A 21,813-nucleotide genomic window follows, 5' to 3' on the forward strand; every position below is an offset into this window, starting at 1 on the left:
GGCAGGCTGAGCGCTGGGCGGCTTCGCTAGCGTGGGACCGCAGCCCGGGGCTGCTGTCTGAGAAACTCGAGGGTACAGATACCGTTCTTAACACCCTGGCGTTACACTGAGCTACGCGGGTTCCGGGCCGGCGGAACAGCTCTGCTGATGGTCGGAGCCGCAGCTGTGAGCCGGGTGGGACGTGACGGCCGCTGGCCTCCCGTTACCTCCCCTAAAATAAGCAGGAGTTTCCCGAGCGCCGCTGGCTTTCCCGGTGTGTTGTCATGGAACGTGTCCTGCTCGGAGCGAAGGGCCGGAGCGGGGCAGGAGCGCTCCGCCCGCCGCCTCCGGGCGGGGTCACTGCGGGCCCGCTGTCCCGCCCGCCTCGCTGCTCGCCGGGGGAGATGAAGGTCTTGTGCTGTGTTACTAACACAGTTTAGCCTCTGTTAGTTGTCTTTCACATGTTCTTTAGGAGTAGACACGGGCTACAGACAGAGACAATCAGTTTCTAGCAACGTGCGTTTACAGGAAAATGTACATCTGAGGAAGCTGCACTGCGTAGGACATGGTATTATTCAGTCTAGTATTTGGTAAAGGAAGGATAAACAGAGAAAAGCAGTTACAAAATAGAGTGAAACTAAGCAGAGCAGCAGAGATTCTGAAAAATTGATTTTTGCACAGTACAGCAATGAGGTAACAGCCTAATAAATAGGTCTAGTAACACTGATGTAGGAGTGGCCATGGGGAAATAACCAGACCTTTACCAGAGTAAGATGATTCCATCATGCTGTTCTCTAATACAGAAGATATTTTCAGGTTTGGGGTTTAGCAGAACCCTAGCTATTTTTGAGCAGTATTAACGCTAAAAAGCTGGTTTGCAGATCTATTGTCTGCATAGCCATCAGTCTCCATATGAGGGAAAAAATAGCACCTGTTTGTACTGAAGGGTTGTATTAACATAATGTTCAAATTAAGCAAATTTAAACAATTTTGTTAAAGTAGTATATAAAATAATTTAAAGCATAGGGCTAAAATACATTTTTATAATAGCTATGCATAAATATCTAGAGAAATTGTCTTGGTTTTAGGTTTATTTTTCAAATAATGATAGGTACAGCCACTATGGGATGTGCCTCATTGTTATTACCAATGCCAATATATGTCTAGTGTTGTAAAGGGTCTCTTTTCTGTTTTATATGCCTGGGTCCTTTGTTCTCCCCGTGAGCTTTTGAAGTGCTTGCTTTAGGATAAGCACTGGCTCTGGGAGGGTGCTGTGTGCCTGAAAGCAGTCCCAGGAAAAAAGATGTTTTACCAGGAGGAGAGAAAAAGGTTGGTAGGCTGGCAGGTGTTGGAGGTGTAGAGTGGTGGCAATTGCAGTGTGGAAAAGGTTGAAACCCACTGTTAAAAGAGCGCCTGAAGCAGGGATGTAATCATGCAGGATGCACAGAAGATGAAACCCCAGCCTGGCCAGAGTCTTATTTTTATTTCCTCGCAAAAGCTGGCTGCACTGCTGTGGCCAAGAAAGGAATGCTTAATCTCCTTTCCCTGGAGAGTAAACAGAACGTAATGCCAGAGCAGACTTGATCTTGTCTTCTGTATTAGCTGTGTTACAAGCTGTCTTATCAATTGAATAACCACATTATACTTTTTAAAGACCTATTTGCAGGGTTTACAGCTCTTGTTCACTCCCACGTGTGTGTTATTGCTATGTGCACTCACCCAGTGTGCTTACGTTGATTGGAGTGCAGTTGATTTTGCCTGGTGATGCTGAGAGAGCTGTCAGCAGTTAAAGAAATGTTATCATTGTGTAGCCAGAGACAGATTGGAAAATTTTCCACCCAGATGCTGATTAACCCATGATGCAAATGAGCAAGAAGAGTCATTGAACAATGAGCCAATAGCAAAAAGAAAAGGAACTGGAGATCAACAAAACAAAACAAGAAAACAAATAAGCATGTGGATTTCACTGGACTCTTGCTCTGCTCTGTCTCATTAGATGTCAAAAGTTTCCCCTTGGAGTGGCACAGCCACAAATTATCTAATCCGTAATTCATTATTAAGGAAACTTGGATTTTTTGGGTACATGGTATTTGTTGAAGAGCTGGCTGCTTAGCTGAAAATCTTCCAAATGAGTTATGTCTTTGAGCAGGAATGGAATTATTTGAAAGTTTGGATTAATTCTTGTGGGAAAGATTTGTGTTATGTGGGGGAAGGGTTGTTTGCTTTTGTTTTGAGTCTGATTAAAGAATTTTTTTGTGGATCCCCTGGTTTTACTCATTCAGCTGAAGCAGTAGTGTGTGATACAAACATTCTCAGGATTTTGAATGAAATAGAAAAGAGCAATTAGCAGCTCTGTGTTTCAAAGATTAAAAAAGAGTACAACTAAATGGCCGAAAGTAAAATTTCTCCAGTTTTAGTTTTAAGTTATCTCATAGAGATAGTTGAGAGAAATTTGGATCTTTATGTATGCTCATTTTTCAATATGCATTTTTGTAAATAAGAATCTGTATAGATGTAGGGTATGCTTCTCTCTTAGTATGTGGTTCTTTATATGCATGTATACTTTCTCTTCACTCTTACTTTTTAAGGCATGCAAGATCAAGGACCTATGTGTCAGAATCTGAAATGTGCAAACTGGAATCTATACCCTTGGATTTTGGTGATTACCATCCACTGAAACCCATTACAGTGAGTTTTTTTGTGCTTTTGGGAAATGAATCTGAATTCAGACTGATTGTGTTCCACTTTTTTACGTCTGTTCCTTTAAAATGGAGAGGCTTTGAGGTTGGTGGTACTTGGGAGGTTGCTCTCTGTGTTAGTGACCTGTTTTAGAGGCATCAAGGTTTATTCTGTTTGCCCTTTACAGAAGTTTGCTGGTGCTGTTAGAAACCGCCAGAAACAATCTCCTGACAAAAACATCACCTCCAGCTTGTAGGTTTTCTTGTTTGCATTATGTGCCAAATAATGGATAAATTTAAAATCAAATTGTTGCATTACAAATGACCTGCATAATTGTCTGATGTGAGGTTTGGGTTTGGGTTAGCTTCCAGTCAGCTGTGTCCTTTAAAACATTTATCATTTCTTTGATGTGTAAGAGGCTTTTAAGGATGTACAGAAAAAAATCCAGCTTCAAAGAGATGAGTTATCCACTAATGAATGATAAATGGGCAGCAGCTTCTGCTCAGGAAGGTCAGCAGGGAGAGAAGACAGTGGCCTGAGGTATGGATTTAATGTTCCAGGCTCGAGTGTTGTAGGAAGAAAGATAAAACTGGCAGAGGAAATTAGAGAGCAAGAGAGAGTTTGGAGGACAGGCACAAACCTAATAAAATAGAGGAGGGGTGCTAGAAAGGTATTCAGAGTGGTTGTTCTTAGAATTTTGTACACCTAGAACTGAAAAGAAAAAAAAAAAGCAGTGGAAATGAAGAGTGAATGCCTCCAGATTCAGGGAAAAGGGGAGGCTTCAATTTAAATACTGCTGCTCTCTCCAAAGAGTTTGTTTGATGTCTCCTTGCTTTCATTGCAACAGCACAATTTATGTAGCATGTATTTCAATGAGTTATTGAAAAAAAGTGAGGGAAGAGAAAGAGAACTTTTTTGTTTAATAGTACCGGACTGTTTCTTCAGGTTACTGAATCCAAGACGAAGAAGATGAACCGGAAGGGAAGTACTTCTTCTACCTCCTCCTCTTCCTCTAGTTCTATGATGGACCCTCTGAGCAGTGTGTTGGATGGCACCGATCCCTTGTCATTGTTTGCAGCAGCTGCAGATCCTGTGACTACTGCTCCTCCCACGGTAACTCTGGGGGCAGTTATCTCAACTAAGTAAAATAAAACCAAAACCAAACCAAAACCATAAAGCCAACCCTGCATAAAATGTATTGTCTCACCAGTGAAGAGGTTAATATAGGAATTATACCATAATAATAGAACATTCGTTTTTATTTACCTGCTTTTATCTGGTTCATGTTGACATATTTATTTAAATATGGATTTTTTTTTAAATTTTAACTTCTAAAAGGATCAGCTGGCACTTGAAACATTAAGTTGACCTTTATCAGCCTTCCTTTCTTTTTGCTGATCTGTGTTTAACTTTTGCACTTGTACTCCTGTCATAGGATGGCACACGAAGGAAACGGGATAAAGATGAGAGCTCGGCAGTGGGAAGTGACTTTGAACCATGGTCAAGCAAACGTGGTGAAATCCTTGCTAGATACACAACAACAGAGAAGCTTTCTATTGTAAGTGGTGGCTGCCACTGGTTTTTTTTATTATTATTATTTGTACTAGATTTTTAATGGATTCTGGATGTTGCTGTTTTATAATTCTTTCATGGGTAAATACTGGTCTTCTAGATTTCAGTTTTAATGTTGTAGAAAACTGAATTACAAGCTCTCACTTGTAAAGATTGTTTTAGAGCCGAGTCCAGCTCTCGTTGTTTAGAAGCCATCACTTTGTCTTTTTGTAATGATGCAAATTACTTTTAGTCTTGTGTCTGCTTCTAAATGATTAGAGGGTTAATTAGCAGTGTAATTACCCTATGCATTCTTGGAATGCTAGTGAGTACATGTTTTCTAACAGTCTGCTTTTTCTGCTTCCTCGCAGAATCTGTACATGGGATCTGAAAAAGGTGAGCACTTTCTTTACCAGTTTACAAACTACCAAGAGTTTGTTTGAGGCAGGATGCAGTGACAAGTTTGTGGTCAAGAATAGTTGAAATGTGTTTTCCTGCCTCCCCCCTTCTGGCATCACACTCCTTGCTTTTTTGTGGATAAGATGTCTGGATGTTTGTTTAAAAGAATTATTGAAAATAAGCCACCCAACCACCTTGTCTTTTATTCATGTGGGCTAATGAATTTGTGATTTCACTGCACTGCCTTCCAGTGTAGTTTAAAACTTTCTTCCATTTAAACTGAGCAATGATATTTTGAGGATCATGTTTATCAACTCTTCTGCTAGCTGGAAGGAAAGCAAGTAAGTCCTTTGGGAACTTTTTAAGTTATTCTCTTTATATGAAAGTGATTTCAGTTGTAGGCTGGATGTTTAAAAAAGAACCAAATATTAAATATTTTATCATGTTTTCTAGCAAAGAGAATCTGGGCTAAGTAATCATAGCATAGTAAATCGGGGTTTTTATATATGAATAAACATGCAGCATTTCAGTGTCTGCAAAAATATAAAATACTTTTTTGCAATGAGAATGGTCAAACACTGAAACTGGATGTTCAGGCAGACTGTGACATCTATATCCTTAGATACTGTTAAATTGACTGGCAATAACCCTGTGCAATTGTTACAACTTCAGAATTGGACCTGCTTGGAGGAGGAGAGTTGGACACAGACCACCATAGAGCTTTTCCATCCTTAATTACCCTATGGTTCTATGTGGTGATTCTTTCTTACCAGTAAAGCTTGCAGGAAAATCCATTTATATTCAATTTTGCTTACTTGTCATTGTGCTTGTTCAAAGTGAACGCACTGTAGGTATGTTTAGATGTGTGTCTTCAGGAATAGTCACTAAATGAATCAAACCGTTTGTCTTCTGTCACAGAAACTGACTGCTCCGTGTCAGGCTCCTTCAGGTTTGTTCCTCTTTAGAAGTCCCATTGTTTGAATGTCAAAGAAACTTAAATCTGTAATTCTTCGCAGGAAAAGCCACAACTACTGGTTCAGCAGTTTCTGAAAAAGTGAGGACAAGGTTAGAAGAACTGGATGATCTGGAAGAGGTGAGAAAGTTTTCAGATTAAATTACAGCATCATTATGACAGTGAAAGGAATTTGTGAAATAAAAATCTTTTGTGAAACCTTTTAAAAAGGTCCTCGTTCTGCAAGTGCAGCATTTAGATAAATACGTACTTTCTGTGGGAATTCTCTAGTAATTTTAATTCTTATTGTTACTGAATTCGGGCAGAATCATATTTTTGTATGACTAGAAATTGTGATTTGAAAATTTACCTGATCTGTTGCTGTTGATTTACCTTCTTACTGCTGTATAACTTTGTGGAGCCCCATAGTCTAAAAATCTGATAATTCTGGTTGCCCCTGTTGCAGAAACTGCAGATGTCTACCTGAGTTTAATTTAAGTTACAATTATGAGCTTGATAGAAATACGGAGCACTGAAGTTATTTCTCAGGCTGCAGTATTTTATTGTGCAAAGGTGAGATGTTTCATAACCTACTTTTCTAAGACCTGAAGGGAAGTTGTATAAATTTTGTAGGATTCTCCCCCACAACATGGTGATTTGAGTCTATAATAACAGCACTCTCCTTCCTTCCCTCCTGCTCTTATTATGTGGGTTTGCGTTTTCTTGGCAGGGGTCACAGAAAGAGCTGTTAAATTTGACTCAGCAGGATTACATGAACCGAATTGAAGAACTGAACCAGTCTTTAAAGGATGCATGGTCCTCTGATCAGAAAGTAAAAGCTCTGAAAATAGTCATCCAGGTCAGTTTTATGTTTTTCGTTCTATGCAGAACCAGGGAGTTTGCTGATATAACTTGTCCAGTTTCCTTCTTGGGAAAAGAGGGATTTCTATTCTTTTTCTATTATTTTCTTTGGTTCTTGTCTGAAACACATTTCTTCCAGAGTTTTATGACTTCTGACTATAGTTGGATTCTCAGCTTTGTTGTTATGTACAGGTTTTGACTAGGTTACATGGGATAGAATTCTCAATGAGCCACCAAATAAGGATAGTTAGAACAAATAGCATGTAGTAATAGTCAGCTCTTTGTAGGACGTGTAATTTCCTTTCCTGTTCCCCTTCAGCCCCTTACTCCCTATAAATAATACCAGAATGGCTTTTTGAACATCAGCATTTTACCCATCCAAACTTAGTAGGGCAATTAAATAAAGGGATTTTGGACCTTAGCAAGCTACCAAAGGAGCTCCAGATTTTTTAAATTGTGTGTATGGGGTTTGGGGTTTTTTGTTTGTTTGAGAACTTGTCCACAGTCTTCCTTTGGGTCAATTGGGGTGATGTGCTTTGAGGAGGGCATAGGGAAATAGGACAGTTAAATGTTCTTTTGTTTGGCTTGGCCTTTAAAAAAGGCCAGAGGCAGAGTGCAGCAGAGGACAGATGAGATAATGACATCCTTAAAAGCTGTAAAACTGATGTAATGCTTATAGTCATCCAGTGGGGTTATATAAAGTCAGGATTTTTTTTGGTCGTTCTGGATACTCTTGTGAAAACTGCTTGAAGTAATTTCATCTTAAATTGTGGTAAAGACAAAAAAAGGAAATGAAACTTTAATGAACTGAGATCAAACAATTATATGTGACCTAGGGTGACTAATGTACTTTTGTAATACTATGAAATCAGCACTATTCTTGTTATTTTAAAAAAATCCATATATAGGCTTGTGAAGTGTGAATATTGTCTTTGGATGAGAAGAAAAGCATCAGGAATGTACTGTACTTACAGTGTTTTGTGTGTAAATATATATGTGTGTGCGATAATGCAACAATAATCTATGCATTGATACTTTCACATGTTCTTTTGCAACTGGTCCACAAACAGTTTTGAATAAATACAGTTTCTGACATGGGATCCAGTGCTTCCTTTTAGGAAAGTGGTACCAAAGTTGAATGTGTGTTGTTCACTTAGCGCTTAATCTTGCAAATGCTCATCACTCATTGAAGGATTGGCTAAGAATGAAATAGGTACTTGTGTAATTAATGAATTTTAAAGTTTCATGAAGGATAATAATTCTATAGTTATACAGCAGGACAGGGTAGAACTGAACTTTACTTGTTGTGCTTGTTCCTGCAGAGTGCTGGATCCTCTGAAAGAGCTGATCACTTCTCTTGGCATCTGGCTGTGGTTATATACACAGTCTGTCATTATTATTACAGAGTAGTAATACAGTGGAGTATTACAGTAGGAGGAGTGAGTTTGGCTTCTGGTTAGGAGCATTTCTTCACCAAAAGGTTCTCAATCACTGGACCAGTCTGCCCAGGGCAGTGGTGGCACCACCATCCTTGGAGGTATTTAAAAGATGTTTGGATGTGGCACTTGGGGATATTTTTTATTGATGATCTTGGCCGTGTTGGATTAAAGGCTGAACTCAACATTGTCAAAGGTCTTTTCCAACCTAAGCAATTCTTTGATTCGATGATTCCTCAAGTGCCTTTTTGCAAGATACTTTACTTGTCAAGATGGAATATGCTAAGCTACTTAGAGTAAGCTGAAGTAAGTTGATTATGTGTGTGAGCTCTTAAGAAAAGTGGGAGTGGTGAAGGAGAGAGAAAGGATGGAGCTCATAGAAAAGATTGTCAGTCTTAGAGACCAGAGAAGACTCTAGGCCAGAGGCCACATTTGGCTTAAGCAAGGAAGAGGTGAATTTCTCTCCCCAGTCAGTCATTCACCTCTTTTCTTTTGGTAGAAGCTGTCTTTTTTTTCAGCATTTTAGAGAAGTGCCTTTTAATGCCTTGTCTGGGAGAGAATTTGTCTTGTCTGAACAAATGCACAGATCTTCATGGTCAGCTGAAACTCTGCACTGTAGATTACCCTGTATAAAGGAAAACCAGGTCTGCGTACTACTGGAAATGAAGAATAACCTGAAAATTACAACAAGCCCCAGGGTCTGTGACGTTAGATGTCCTTGTGCTTTTGGCTTCATTGTTCACATTGGCCCTTTCCATCTGTGAATATTCATCCATTCCAGCAGAAATTTTCTGGAGTAAAAACACAAACTTGCGTTGTCTCTAAAAATGTTTCTTTGTCTTTTTTTTTCCCTTTCTAGTGTTCTAAGCTTCTTTCAGACACAACAGTAATCCAGTTTTATCCAAGTAAATTTGTTTTAATTACAGATATCCTTGATACTTTCGGTAAGTATCTACTGTGCCAGACTTACTCCACAATTGTTAATAAGGTTTTTTTTGCAATGTTAGAAAGCATCAAAGTTATCCAAAAAGGGCTGAAATGACTTTTAGTTTTAACATGGAATATTTCCAACATAAACATTTGGGCACCAGTGGTAAACATGGTATATAATTGTAAAAAATCTCCTAAGAGCAAAGTCCTTAAGATACAAATATTCAATTTTGTGTTTCTGTGCTTTATGTATTAGTTAATATCTAGAACAAAATGTTAGGAGAAATAATGATCTCTCTGCATTTTGAAATTTAAGACACACTGTCATTATAAAAATATTTTGGATTTTGGCAGCCTTTTGACTCAGTATTTCATTATTTTTGTATTTGAAGAATAGAAGTCAAAGTTTTCTTTGGCTGAATTGGGACTATGAAATGATCAGAATATAGTTATTGAATTTTTTAATATATTTTTAAACTTGTAAGTGAAATTGTCATCTGCTTCATGTGACTCTCTTATTTTTCTGCCATGTTATAGAAAAGATTTACAATGGTATTCAAAGTTGAAGGGTATTTCGGTGCCAGCAGGATATGCTGCGACAGAGATCCAATTGTTTTTTCAGGTCACGCTTCCTCTTTGTGCTCCTTCCTACTTGCTGAAAGCTGCTGGAGATAACACAATTTCCAAACTCAGCAAAGTCAGGACACCAGCTGTCCTTTCCTGGCCTGGGAGAAATCTGACCTGTGTGTTACCTCTGCACTTAAGAGAGCCAGAGAATGTTTTTATAGTGTGAGAATTGCTAAATCACTCTGAACATTTCAGCCTCACTAGAGGGCAGCAAAATGTCAGTGTTCCAGGAAGGTTTTTCCATAAAATTTCATTGTGTGTTGGAAAGGGAACCTTTGTACCAACATTTTGTGGTTTATAGTTTGTTAATTTGTTTTAATTTTTTGATTTTTATTTTTTTTTTAACCAGGGAAACTGGTGTATGAAAGAATTCTGTCAATGTGCATGGATAACCGAGTCTCTCTGCCAGGTAACTTTGTGTTTGTGTCTACTGTTCTCCAGAAAAAAATCAAGTCCAACCTTGAGGAAGGTTAAACAGGACCATTGCTGCTCTATCTCTGATAGAAAAGGTGATGATTTGAATCTAGTAGGTTTTAGTTTTTAATAGAGTAAAATCTAATGCTTTCAGCGTCCACTATTCACAGTGTTTGTGCAAGATTACATTTTAATTGTGAAGGATATGCCTAAGATACAATAAAGTGTGCTTGTGGCTCTGCTGGTACTAATTGTAAACTGGGTCTTTCTGAGACTTGAAATCACAAAGAATCGTGTAAGTTCTCTAATACAGAATTTATTAGGGGGAGGGAGACTTAAACAGGAATAGCCAAATTAGGTGAAGAATTTTTTTTTTCCTTTTTTTTGTCTTAGCATGTGCTCTCTTCTGAAAGTACTACAGTTTAGTAGCTTAAAGTTAATGGTAGAAATGTAATAAAGCTGAGAGTCTCGGTATTTGGTAAATAGATGTTTTTGTTGCTTCGCTGGAAGCTTAATAGTTTTGCCGTAATAAAAGAATTTTGCAAGTAGCAGCAGGCTGCTTCTAGCGTAATCTAACTTAGGCCCTTTTTCTTTTTTCAGTTTAAGTTCCACCACAATGTAAAAATCTAATTTGACACATTGCAGGTGAAAGAACCTCTTTAGCAAGACATGAAACATTCCATGGAAAATACAGGCATTTCCTTACAATTTGGAGTGCATTAAGTGCACATCCTTGCAAGATGAAACATTCTGTAGGTGTCAGAGGAACAGTACCATTAGTTTACAGTTAAATCCATAGGATTGGAGCAGTAAACTTGGAATCAGCAAATACTGAAATTTGAAATGAACATAGATAAAATAGTTAAGATGAATTTGGTTGTTGCAGATCTGACAAACTGCTCTTACAAACATTAATGCAGGCAGGCAGTTCCCATAGCACATCCCGATTTCTGGGCACGGTTACATCTGTTCTGGAGAGCTGAGCTCCTGCTGCAGCTGTACAGCTGCCAGAGGCATTGCTGCTGGAAACTTCCCAGGCAGTTCTAAAAGTGGGAGGGAGAAGGAAAATCTCTGCTGTTCTGACTGTGCATGTGTACCTTCGGGGATTTCAGGCCCAGCCTCTGAGCTTGTCCCTTGGGAACCAAGAGAAACCAAGTTCAGTGTGAGCTCCTGAGGTAGAGGAGAAAGATAAAAACCAAGTGCAGGAAGTTCTAACGTGTGGCTTCTCTCCTGTTCCAAGTTGGAAACATTCTTGTGGAGCTTCTCACCTTCTGGAGGCAGGAGTGGGAGAGCACTGGTGTTTAGATGGTTTCACAAGGAGTTTGTAAGAGGCTGTGTTCAGTGTTCAGTGTATACAAACAGGGTTTCTGTCCATGTTCAGTATTTCATACTTCTTGCAATAGTATTATTTAAAATTTATATTGGCCTTTTGAAATAAATAATTTGAGTGCTTAAATCTCTTTTGTATGTTCTCTAGTCATTATAGATTTATATACACGTATTTGTTACAGATTTTCGATATTTTCTTGTTTTTACAATTTTTGATTTTGGAAGAGCAGAGGGAGAGGTTGGAATTCTCAGTAGCGCCTCTGAGATGAGCTCCAAGTGCTTGAATTCAGGTTCTGAAATGTTATTTACTACAAGATTGTTACCTTTTCTTGTTATGTACTCAGCTCTGACTGTGGCTCAAGAGCACTGAGAAGCAAATGTATTGCCTAGTTTATTATTGTGCGCTTCATTTCTTGAGGAATGGTAAAAGAATACAGTTTTAACATGAAAAGTAACTTGTTTCCAGAAAGAATGTAACTATTTCTGAGTTGTTTTTTTTTCCCCAGATAACTTTTCTCCAGAGAGTGTTAACGACACTGCTAAAGAAACTTGCTTAAACTGGTTTTTCAAGATTGCTTCCATCAGAGAACTCATTCCCAGATTGTATCCTTGTCAAATGAGACCCTCAGAGTGTGTCTGCAGGTTTTTTGTAGATTTTTCCAAAAGTGAACATGTTTGTTTCAATAAACCCCACAGGATCTGATGTTTATACTGGTTTTGTTTTGTTTGTCTCAGGCTGTGTGTTCTGAATGTACTTTTGAGTCATGCTGCATAGTAAACTGAATGCTTTGTTATTGGCACTCAGCAGTTTGGCAGTGACAAAGTAGAGATGATGTATGAAAATTTTTGAAACAAAGCCTTGTAGATAGATTGTAAAAATCAGCAAAATGTAGTGACATTAATTACAGAAGGCCTTAAAATAGTTTGGTCAATATCCATTTGGTGTATGTTTGCTTCAGGTTTTTCAATGCTGTGAGTCTTAGTTTTGCTCCTTAACTTGGCTTCAATTTAGTTATGTGGAAGCAGCAATACTGAAGTGCAATAAGTTCCTGTCCAAAACGTAAGAATAACGTTGAGTATGGGAAGGAAGTGAATGGGCAGACTTAGGAAGTAATTCAATTAATTAAACATGAGAGGTCTGTGATAAATGGTGGGTAGGGTCTTAGTAGAATGGAGGAGAAGCAGAGAGGTTTGGGAATTTTAAATGAGAATACCCTGAAAAAATTGAAGGTGAAGGTGATGCACTTTGAAATACAATAGTGCTCTCAGTTTTCAAATGTGTGCACAAATGTGATATCAGGTGTCACAAATCCCAGTGCAAATTGAAAACCAGTGGCTTCTGATGGCGGAGGGGAAAGGAGATTGTTGACATGAGGAGTGTGACAAAAAGACAGGATAGAAATCTGAAAGGAAAATATTGATGTCATACTGGGAGAGACAGAGTAGGAGAAATAATTTAGGAGCAATGGACTGCTATCTATTGAAAGCTTCGGTGTAAATTTAATGTGTTGCCAAACAGTGCCAGCTGCTGAGCAGAAAATGTTCCTTCCCTTGTAATTGTCCTTCTTCAGTTATATATTGAAATGAGTGTTGGAAGCCAAATTGCTACTATACTGACAACTTTATTATCCCTAAAAAGCAGTTCTTTTACTGGAATTAGTGGGCCTCATATCCAGGCACTAGTACCCCTCTGTCTAAAAGGACCTGAGGGAAAATGAGACATGGAAGGAGTTCTGCCAGTTCTGCTTTAAGCATCTACTTTCCTTACATTGTGTTACAGCTTTTCCACAGCTCTGCTGTTCTCCAAGCTAGAGGAGGACTTCTTTAATTTTATTTGTCTTGCTCTGAATAGCAAATACTGCAATTTGAATATAGGATATGTATTACCATACGTAGAAAATTTTACTTATGAAATAAATTTTTGTGCTAGTAACCTTTTTCTTTGATAGATATAAGTCATGCTCAATTGTTAGTCTACAAGGCAGCTACTGAAGTTATGTGTAGGTGATATAATTCTGTTACTGACTGTTGAAGCTCATTTTCATTTCTGATAAAAACAGGGGCATTTCGGAATGTCTCCCACGGTTAACATCTATGATTAGAGGAATTGGAGATCCACTGGTTGCAGTCTATGCCAGAGCATACCTTTGCAGGGTAGGCTGTCATTTACCTCTGATCTCTATCAAAGGTTTACTGCAGCCAGTGCTGCCACTGCTTCAAAGAACTACTGCTTTTATCTCAAGCCCTGTCTCTTCCTTTTAACAAACAAACAAAAAATGATTTCTCTTCTGTTTCATGAATGGGGACTCTCTCTCTAGGTGTTTGTAATAAGTAAGAATAATTTTATGTGCTGCTGTAGGCTGTTGCAGTGCGCTGGAGTAGACGCTGATTTCCTCAGTGCTTACAGATACTTGGAGCTGATGTTAGGATGGTGTTTAAAAACAGCTCTACCTGCCTCAGGGTAGTTGTTAATGGACATGGCTATAATAGTAAGCAAGGAAATAATCAGTCAAAAGCATTTGATTTAATGCTGTTTGTTGATTTGATATGTGTGACTTGGATGTATTCCTTCAGCATTTTTATCTCACTCTGAAGGAGAATTCATAGATGCCAATAAAATCTTTTTCTTTCTATACAGGTTGGGATGGAAGTGGCACCACAACTCAAAGAAAGCCTGAACAAAAATTTTTTTGACTTTCTCCTAACATTTAAACAAGTAAGCAAATAAGTGTTTTATTTGCAAAATCAGATAAATACACTCCTTAATCAAAGTGCCACACACTTAAAAAAAATCTCCGAAGTTCTGAAATCTAGATTTAGGGGTGTTCCTATATCCAGATATAATATGGGAAATTTTACATACATTCTGATAAGTTGAAACTGTTTTATTCAGCATGTTTCCAGACTTGAACAATATATGTTAGGAGCTTGATATCTTTTCCCTCAGCTTGCAAGGAATGCTTCAGAATATCTGCACCTTTGTGCTGCTGTCTGTTGTTGTTTCCATTCATATACAAACTTTGACCAGGTTATCTTATCTCCCATTAAATACCTTTTTACAGCAACGTATTTTTGTCTCTTATTTCAACAGATACATGGGGATACAGTTCAGAACCAGCTGGTGGTGCAATGTGTGGAGATCCCTTTGTATTTGACCCTATATTCTCCTGCTATAGACTGGATTTTACAGTGTATTGCATACCATGCTCCAGATGTAAGTGAACATGGTAATGCTCAGTGCTAAAGGAAGTGTTGTGGTGAAGAGTCAATTTTGCCTACTTAAAATCCTCCCCTCAGTCAGTTCTTACATAAGTGTGAAGACAAGTAAAAAGAGCCTACGTAGGACTGTCTGATGCTCTCTTCTGTACAGGAAGAATACTTGTTTCCACAAAGCTCAAGTGTGACCACTTCAAGTTCATAGGCAGTATTCCTGTTTGTTTCTTGCTGTCCTTTAGCTAGTTTAATCTTTATTTCCTGAATTCATCAGTTTCTTCTGTCATACAGATAGACAAATGATTTAACTAAACTACTTTAACATAGTGAACAGGCTGTTCTATTCTCTGTCAGTTTGGCAGAGTTTTCACCTCTCCTGCAGGAGATAACTGACCTGGCTGGCAAATAGTGATTACCTGGAGTAATGGCATGGATGAAGGACTGCAGATTTGACTTCCTTACAATGGTGGTTTTGGTTGAAATGCCACTGTACCTATTCCAGAAGATGTGTTTTATGTTACGTTTTCTTGTGCTGTAAATATAGGATAAGACAGGACTATTGGAATGTATTGGAGAAGTAATTAAAACAGCTTTTAGTAGATTTCAGTACAGTAATTAAAGCTGAATATATTTGCAGAGTCTCCATTCACTGATTTTAATAAGTAATTTTTCCAGGTTCTGCTTACTGAGATGATGGAAAGATGCAAGAAGTTGGGGAACAAGTAAGTGTTGCAGAGTGTGGAAGACAGGAGTCTGTAATGAGTACCCCTGAGTTCCTGGAATAATGTTCTCTCTCTGTCTTTTGGAAACAGTTATGCATATAGCAGCTTTCATTCTCCCAGCAGCTTACTAAATCATGATTATGAACATCTGTTTTCCAGAGATGAATTCTAAAATATGGTAGATTACTTGTCAAACCAAAGTTAATTAGTTTTACTTGGTTTCTGCATTCTGGCTCCTAAGCCAAAGTTTAGGACATGTAATGTGTTCTCCCTTAGCCATGTCTCGGATTCCTGGTTTTGCTTCATTTTTCTGGGTTTTTCTCCCCTTTCTTTCCCCTGTCCTCCACTGGCTACTGTCAGGCCATATGTGCATTCAGCAAGGGAAGTTGTAAAGCTGCTGGCAGCCTTTGGAAGGTGGTAGTACTTAGGGAATTACTTTTTTCAACATTAAAATTAGTATCTCAAATGTCTCCTAGAAGTCTTTGTGCAGGGTAGTTGTGTTCAGAGGATGGTCTGCTCTGAAAGTTGGATGTACTTCCTGAGTTTTGTGGATGCAGTCTGGCCTGCTGATGGGCTCCTCTCTGTTCATTTTATTCTGTAGCTTGGCTGAGTTCTGTGAGAGTTTTCAGCTATCTATTTTTTTTCTGGTATGTTTTGTATAGTCCAATTCTGCAGCAGCTGAGGAACTAAAATATGTTAATCACTTAGCTGAGGAGTGGCAGCATTCTGTGACTGAACTAAGGTGTGTGGGGAAAGCATGATTTTAAAATTGTGCTGTGAAAATGGTATTGTAAGAGAGTGTATAGAACAGATAAAAATAATTCACATCCTCTGATGTACAAATTGTTTCATACAGGTGTTGATTTGTTTTGTGGAACTTACTTTCAAATCTCCTTCCAGCATTTTCACTGTACAGATGGGCTAGGTTCCTCTTCTTTGTTCCTGTTTGCTCTTTGAAGGAAGGATAAAATGTTGAGTATAATGAGGGTTTTTTTGAAAGGAATTATTTGGGGACATGTCTTTTTTATTGGGAAATTGAGTAATCCAGTTTAAAACAGTGGTCTTCTTTCAAAGTGGAGTTCTGTGTTTTGTGTCTTCTCATGACTGTCAAGATACTACAAAGCAAGAGGCATCAGTATATGAATATTTAAATAATCTCAATATGTTCCATGAGCTACTTTGCAGAAGTAGCACCCTGCTGTCTGTATTGCAAAGCACAGACCTAGTGAACTGGAAGTGCTTGTCTAATGATAAAATGCAAATTCCAGTCAAATTGTGATAGGACCACTAAAGCTCAGAGAGAAACACAGAAGCTGCTGGGTTATTTTAAGCACTCCACAGAATTCTCCTCAAGGTGAACTGCCCTGTATTCAAACTGTCTGTTTGAGACTAGTGAAGGGCACAGTGTTTTATGAGGCAGCTTCTTGAGCTAACTCGTGGCTGAGTAAACTGGATGTTACAGTCATGTAGGGAGTTCAGTCTTCAGTTGTGGCTTTGGCTTGATAGTAACACAAATACCTGTCTGAATGGTTAATCAGAAATGTCTAAATATGACCTTGCCAGTTATCACATGTCCGTGACTTCGGATTTATTTTAATCCTAACAATGCAGCTGCTAGAAATGTGGCTTTTATAATGCATATATAATTAATTAGGAAAAATTTCAATAGGGATTTGCCATCCCTAAATGTTCTTCTGAACTGTAGTTAAACCAAGAATAAGTTTCTAAATGTCAGCTACCCCTGGTTTGCTTGATATTTCTAGTAAACTGCTAAAATGATAGCTTCAAAAACACCTGTGTGGAAGAAGTATTTTACATGCCGGGTTACCATTTCCTTATCTGGTGGCTTAATGCTTTCTTGTTTTGCTTATGCATTATTAATCCTCATTAAAGCAAGCTCAATTTGTGTGAGAGTCTTTTTCCTTATTCTCTTTCTTCTTTTAAAATTTATGATAGATGCTGGACAGTTGTTAGTCTAAAAAGTTCAGATGACTGTAAATGTAGGTACTACTAAATTTGAGTTGATGCTGGGCTGTATTGATCTGGGTTGTGTTCATTGCAGTGCTTTGCTGTTGAATTCAGTAATGTCGGCGTTCAGAGCAGAGTTTATTGCTGCAAGATCGATGGACTTTATTGGGATGATTAAAGAGTGTGATGAGTCTGGATTCCCAAAGGTAACATTTTGTATGCAATTTGTAACAATTCCTTTTCTGTCACAAAGGTCTTTATGCTTTTGTAGTTGCCTACATAGCTTGGGTGTCGCTTGAATAAAATTATTCAAGTGGTTTGATCTGAAAATCTGTCTGCACACTGTATCTGCCAGACCAGTCTTAAATGGACGTGCATGATCTGCTTTTAATTAAAAATTTCTCATTAACTTTCAGCATCTCCTCTTTCGCTCCCTGGGATTAAACTTGGCATTGGCTGATCCTCCTGAAAATGATCGCCTTCAAATATTAAATGAAGCCTGGAAGGTTATAACAAAGCTGAAGAACCCACAGGTGAGTTACTGTCCATTCTGTTTCAGTACTGATTCTGTGTTTAGAGCACAGTTGTAGCCAGTTGTTCAGTAAGCATGTGCTTAGCATGACACTGTTTACCTTTTCCAAATACACACAGCTGCAAAAAAAACAAAAACAAAAACAAAAAAACCCCGATTCTGCTGAAACATAATTTTACACAACATTATTACACAAATGCAGCTTTGGAGTTCTAGATGTTTAGGTCTGCATGAATCATACTTCAGGAGTTAATTCCTTTAAGTGTAATTTTTGCAAGTGTTTTTCTCCCAGTCTCCTGTAAATATTGGTAATCATAAGACACATGTATTTCTAGGATTATATCAACTGTGCCGAAGTGTGGGTGGAGTATACGTGCAGACATTTTACGGTAGGTGAAAATGACTTTGTTTCCTTTGATTTTTTCTGATACAGACTAAGTGGCTGTGTTAGCAGTCTGGTATTAAAGATAGAAAGGCTTTGACTATTCTGTATAAATGTGTAGGAATGAAGAAAAGTGTTTTCTTTCATGAAAGATGAATAGGGATAAAAGATGCAGCTTTGAAGCTTTTCTTCCCCACAGCACTGAAGGTTTCTTATCCTTTTGTTTCAATGGCAGATGGATCAGTATAAGTAAGGATTTGCTGGAGCTGTGGTTAAAGTTCCTGGCTTAACTAGAGCTCCATAAAAAACTGATGCTTTGGCAAATGGAAATAAATTATCCTACTCAATTGGTGTTTAGTGACTTGATTTATGTGCCAATTTCATTTTGTAACCTTGTTTTCTGCTACACAGAAGCGGGAGGTCAATACAGTTCTGGCTGATGTTATCAAACACATGACTCCTGATCGAGCATTTGAAGATGCTTACCCACAGGTAAAGAGTTTATTTTGCCAAATCTGTAAAAATCTCATATGCATTTTCTTAAATGGAATTAATTCTTAAACATTACTGATAACTCTTATAACAAAGTAATTATTTTTTAACACTAGATATAATTTGGGAAGCCTCTTGGAATACTGTAATATTGTGATTCATTCCTCCTTTTTTTTCCATGCACATCAATCTTTTAATTCTGAGAAATTCTAAACCTGAATGATTTATGTATTTAAAAGTAGAAACTCCTCCATCAACAGTGGTATTTGCTGAAGGAAATTAGCAATCATGGTATGGTGTTTAAATAGAAGTAAACCATAAAATAGTCTATCACTATTTGGCAGTGTTAAGGCTTCAGTGAATTACTGTGTCCAGTTCTTGAGACTGAATGCCAAATGAGATATGGATTAGTTGAGAAGGTTTTTGTGGTTACTTGGAGGGTAGAAAAAGTGCCTACAAAAGAATATTTTAAAAACTGGTTTGGGTTTTTTATATTTGTTTATTTGGCTGAGGTTTTTAGTGCAGAGAGCTGAAGGACATGGAGACTAAATTAAAAAAATGTGCCTAACCATGGAAGTGAAGAGCAAATAAAGCCTGGGCAGGCTGGTCAGCCTCTGTTCAATATGGGTTCTGAAGGGTATGTTGGAGACGTATCAGAACAGCATAGCTAATGTTTGTCTTGCTTTGGGGAAAGAAATAATGTTGATGAATGCTTGAAGCTTCTTTCAAAAGAGTTTTCTATGAATAACTGGAGAAGAATAATCTCTGGTGTGGATAGTTGTAATTTAACTCATATTACAATAATTTTCCCCCTTTTTAAACTTTTCCTTTTTCTCCCCTTTAGCTGCAGTCAATTATTCAGAAAGTTATTACCTATATCTATGACTTTGCTCTGCTTTTTTCAGTGGTAAGTAATACTCTGTTTAATAAGAACAACTGTTTGGGAGTTTTTCTGCAAGAGAATTTATCTTGACTGGGATATTTAGATTGTTTATAGATTCACAGAATGCAAGGACTTTTTGTCAAGTTTAGAAATATTTTGGGAGCTTTAAGCTGCTTACTACTTAAGTAATTATTATTCCAATTCCAGTTTTCTATACTTTTTTCAGTAGGCTGTTAAATTCCCTTTGTTTGTTACTGTGGCATGTGACAATCAATGGGAGATGAAATAGCATCTGTTTGTGTGTGTGTGTGTTAATGTAATTGCTGGTAGCTGCTTCTGTGTTATGATACATACTTAACATACCCTCTCATAGCTCTGACACTTGGCACTGAAACAAAGTGGAAGTCAGAGAGGTCAGAGACTGTATAAAGTAGAAAAATAGAAACAAAGACAGCAGACTGTGTGTGTTGAAGTACAGAAACCATTTGAAGAGTGAAACTCAAGACTGATGCTGTGGATTTGGGGTCAAGTTGTTCAAAAAATTGCTTGGATAATTCTGAAAAACTTAACTTCACTATATTCTTGAGATGATACAGAAACTAAGTATTATAGTATGACCCTTGTTTTTTGAAGGAAATTTGAATGTCTTAGACCGTAACTTGCTCTGGATAGATATGAAATTGTTGATGATGTGTAGACTATTTTAATTGTTTATAATACCTTACCTTTTTTCCCCCATAGATGTCTGAATTTGTCATGATCTTAAGCTGTTTGAAGCATATGATTGCTTTTAAAAATAAAGTCCAACATTTGATTCAAGCAGTTCTGTATTTTGTGTTCCCTACTGGATCTCTGTAATCAATAAATTGATACATCTTTCAGCCATCAGTCCTTTTGTATTAGTTCCACATTTTCATCCTTTGAGATGAATTACTGTTTTCAAATAAGATAAAAATAGTTGCACACATAAATAGCTGTGCTTATAAAAGTTATCCAAAATATTTATTGTTTTAGTGAGTTATTTGTAACACACCTAATTTTACTTATTTATGTACTTGCACTTTCAGGAGAAATTTTTGCCATTTCTGGATATGTTCCAGAAGGAAAGTGTCAGAGTGGAGGTTTGCAAATGCATTATGGAATCTTTCATTAAGTAAGTGGAGACTATCAAAGTGAAATGCACTCTGGAGGCTATGAGAAACTTAACTGAAAGATGGCTAGGGAAGAGGAGTCAGTATATTGGCTATTTAATTTGTGAAGGTGGTCCAGGCTATGGGGAAGAAAAAAGAAAATGTATTAGTTTTGTTAATCTGTTTGACTGTTCACAAAGAAAGCTGAATTGAAGTAATTATATTGATGCTGACTTGCTGTGGGTTAACAGAGTAATTGATCTCTAAATTTTTTTTCCTTTTTTTTGCCTTTGTTGATTTATGAAATTTATTTCACATTCCAGTTGCTGTGACAGCACAGAATAGAGAGTATTGCTGCAGTGGAAAATTAACTTAGAAAACAAAAATATATTCAACTGTTCTAAAAGTTAAGCAGCCCTTTTCTTTTCAAATAATTAACAGGTTTCTTGAAACCTTTTTCTCATTTTCACCTTCTCTTCAGGTATTTATATTCACTGCTGAGCCCCCCAAGCCTTTTCTCTCCCCTAGGGCACACAGGGCCAGCTCTCTTGGCTTTGCTCATTTGAGAGATGCTGTGGCCCCTTAATCATCTTAGTGGAGCTGCACTGCACATGTGCCTCTGTACCTAAACCTGACACTGATCCTTCCTGTCGGTCCCTGAGTAGCTGAGAAATTATATTATATCTTGGTAAATCCAGGATTGCTTTGTTTTCATCTTAGATTGCCTCAATGTATCACATGTCCACCTTGCTGTGTCCCTTAAGGTGTCAGAATCCAGGGCTTGGCGATGCAGCTGTGTATATTAAGATAATATTTCTTGGCTGGCATTTGTTGCAATTGTACACATTTTAACCATGTGATCTTCGGTGTTCCTGTGGTTCACAAATGAACTTAAACTTGTGCGGTGTCATACAGTGCTGGTGATTGAAATTACGCATTGAAGGGGTGTTATTCTAGTCACTGTTTTCCATTTTGACAGAGGAGGATTTTTCATCACCTTTCCTAAAACTCTTTCTAGGCATCAGCAGGAGTCGACAAAGGATCCCGTCATACTCAATGCTCTCCTGCATATCTGTAAGACGATGCATGATTCTGTGAAGTAAGATGAACTCCTCCTAAGAACTCATTTATGCAAAGTTGAGCTGCCTGATGTGGTTTCGTGTTTCTGAGGCTGTTTGTTTCAAGGTGGATTAAGACATGAATCCAATTAGTGCTGAGGGAAGAGCTGTGCAGTGAAGTGGCAGCACGTACCATTTGCTCTTTAATTACTGCTGTATTTTGAATACTGAAGCGGAATTTTAAAAGGGAAGTAGCAGCGGTTTTGTAGTTTTCCA

General features: G+C 37.9%; 1 protein-coding gene across 3 annotated transcripts in view; it reads left to right on the forward strand.

The window, feature by feature from the left end:
* VPS35L (VPS35 endosomal protein sorting factor like) overlaps nucleotides 1–21,813 on the forward strand; it is a 47,672-nt gene that overhangs the window by 2,045 nt on the left and 23,814 nt on the right. For 2 of the 3 annotated variants that reach the window (XM_040079285.2, XM_040079284.2), the window contains exons 2-22: nucleotides 2,568–2,667; nucleotides 3,604–3,771; nucleotides 4,094–4,216; nucleotides 4,581–4,605; nucleotides 5,625–5,701; nucleotides 6,291–6,419; nucleotides 8,717–8,801; nucleotides 9,764–9,823; nucleotides 11,664–11,760; nucleotides 12,170–12,217; nucleotides 13,218–13,311; nucleotides 13,796–13,873; nucleotides 14,249–14,371; nucleotides 15,046–15,092; nucleotides 17,155–17,266; nucleotides 17,477–17,593; nucleotides 17,928–17,981; nucleotides 18,386–18,466; nucleotides 19,311–19,373; nucleotides 20,417–20,502; nucleotides 21,498–21,578. In XM_040079285.2, coding sequence (XP_039935219.1) covers nucleotides 2,568–2,667; nucleotides 3,604–3,771; nucleotides 4,094–4,216; nucleotides 4,581–4,605; nucleotides 5,625–5,701; nucleotides 6,291–6,419; nucleotides 8,717–8,801; nucleotides 9,764–9,823; nucleotides 11,664–11,760; nucleotides 12,170–12,217; nucleotides 13,218–13,311; nucleotides 13,796–13,873; nucleotides 14,249–14,371; nucleotides 15,046–15,092; nucleotides 17,155–17,266; nucleotides 17,477–17,593; nucleotides 17,928–17,981; nucleotides 18,386–18,466; nucleotides 19,311–19,373; nucleotides 20,417–20,502; nucleotides 21,498–21,578 — 1,848 coding nt within the window. Of the gene's footprint in view, nucleotides 1–1,091; nucleotides 1,309–2,567; nucleotides 2,668–3,603; nucleotides 3,772–4,093; nucleotides 4,217–4,580; nucleotides 4,606–5,624; nucleotides 5,702–6,290; nucleotides 6,420–8,716; nucleotides 8,802–9,763; nucleotides 9,824–11,663; nucleotides 11,761–12,169; nucleotides 12,218–13,217; nucleotides 13,312–13,795; nucleotides 13,874–14,248; nucleotides 14,372–15,045; nucleotides 15,093–17,154; nucleotides 17,267–17,476; nucleotides 17,594–17,927; nucleotides 17,982–18,385; nucleotides 18,467–19,310; nucleotides 19,374–20,416; nucleotides 20,503–21,497; nucleotides 21,579–21,813 lie in introns of those variants that run through there. The other variant, XM_040079283.2, reaches the window with a different exon arrangement.

Source organism: Hirundo rustica, chromosome 15 (assembly GCF_015227805.2).
Source record: "Hirundo rustica isolate bHirRus1 chromosome 15, bHirRus1.pri.v3, whole genome shotgun sequence".
NCBI lineage: Eukaryota > Metazoa > Chordata > Aves > Passeriformes > Hirundinidae > Hirundo > Hirundo rustica.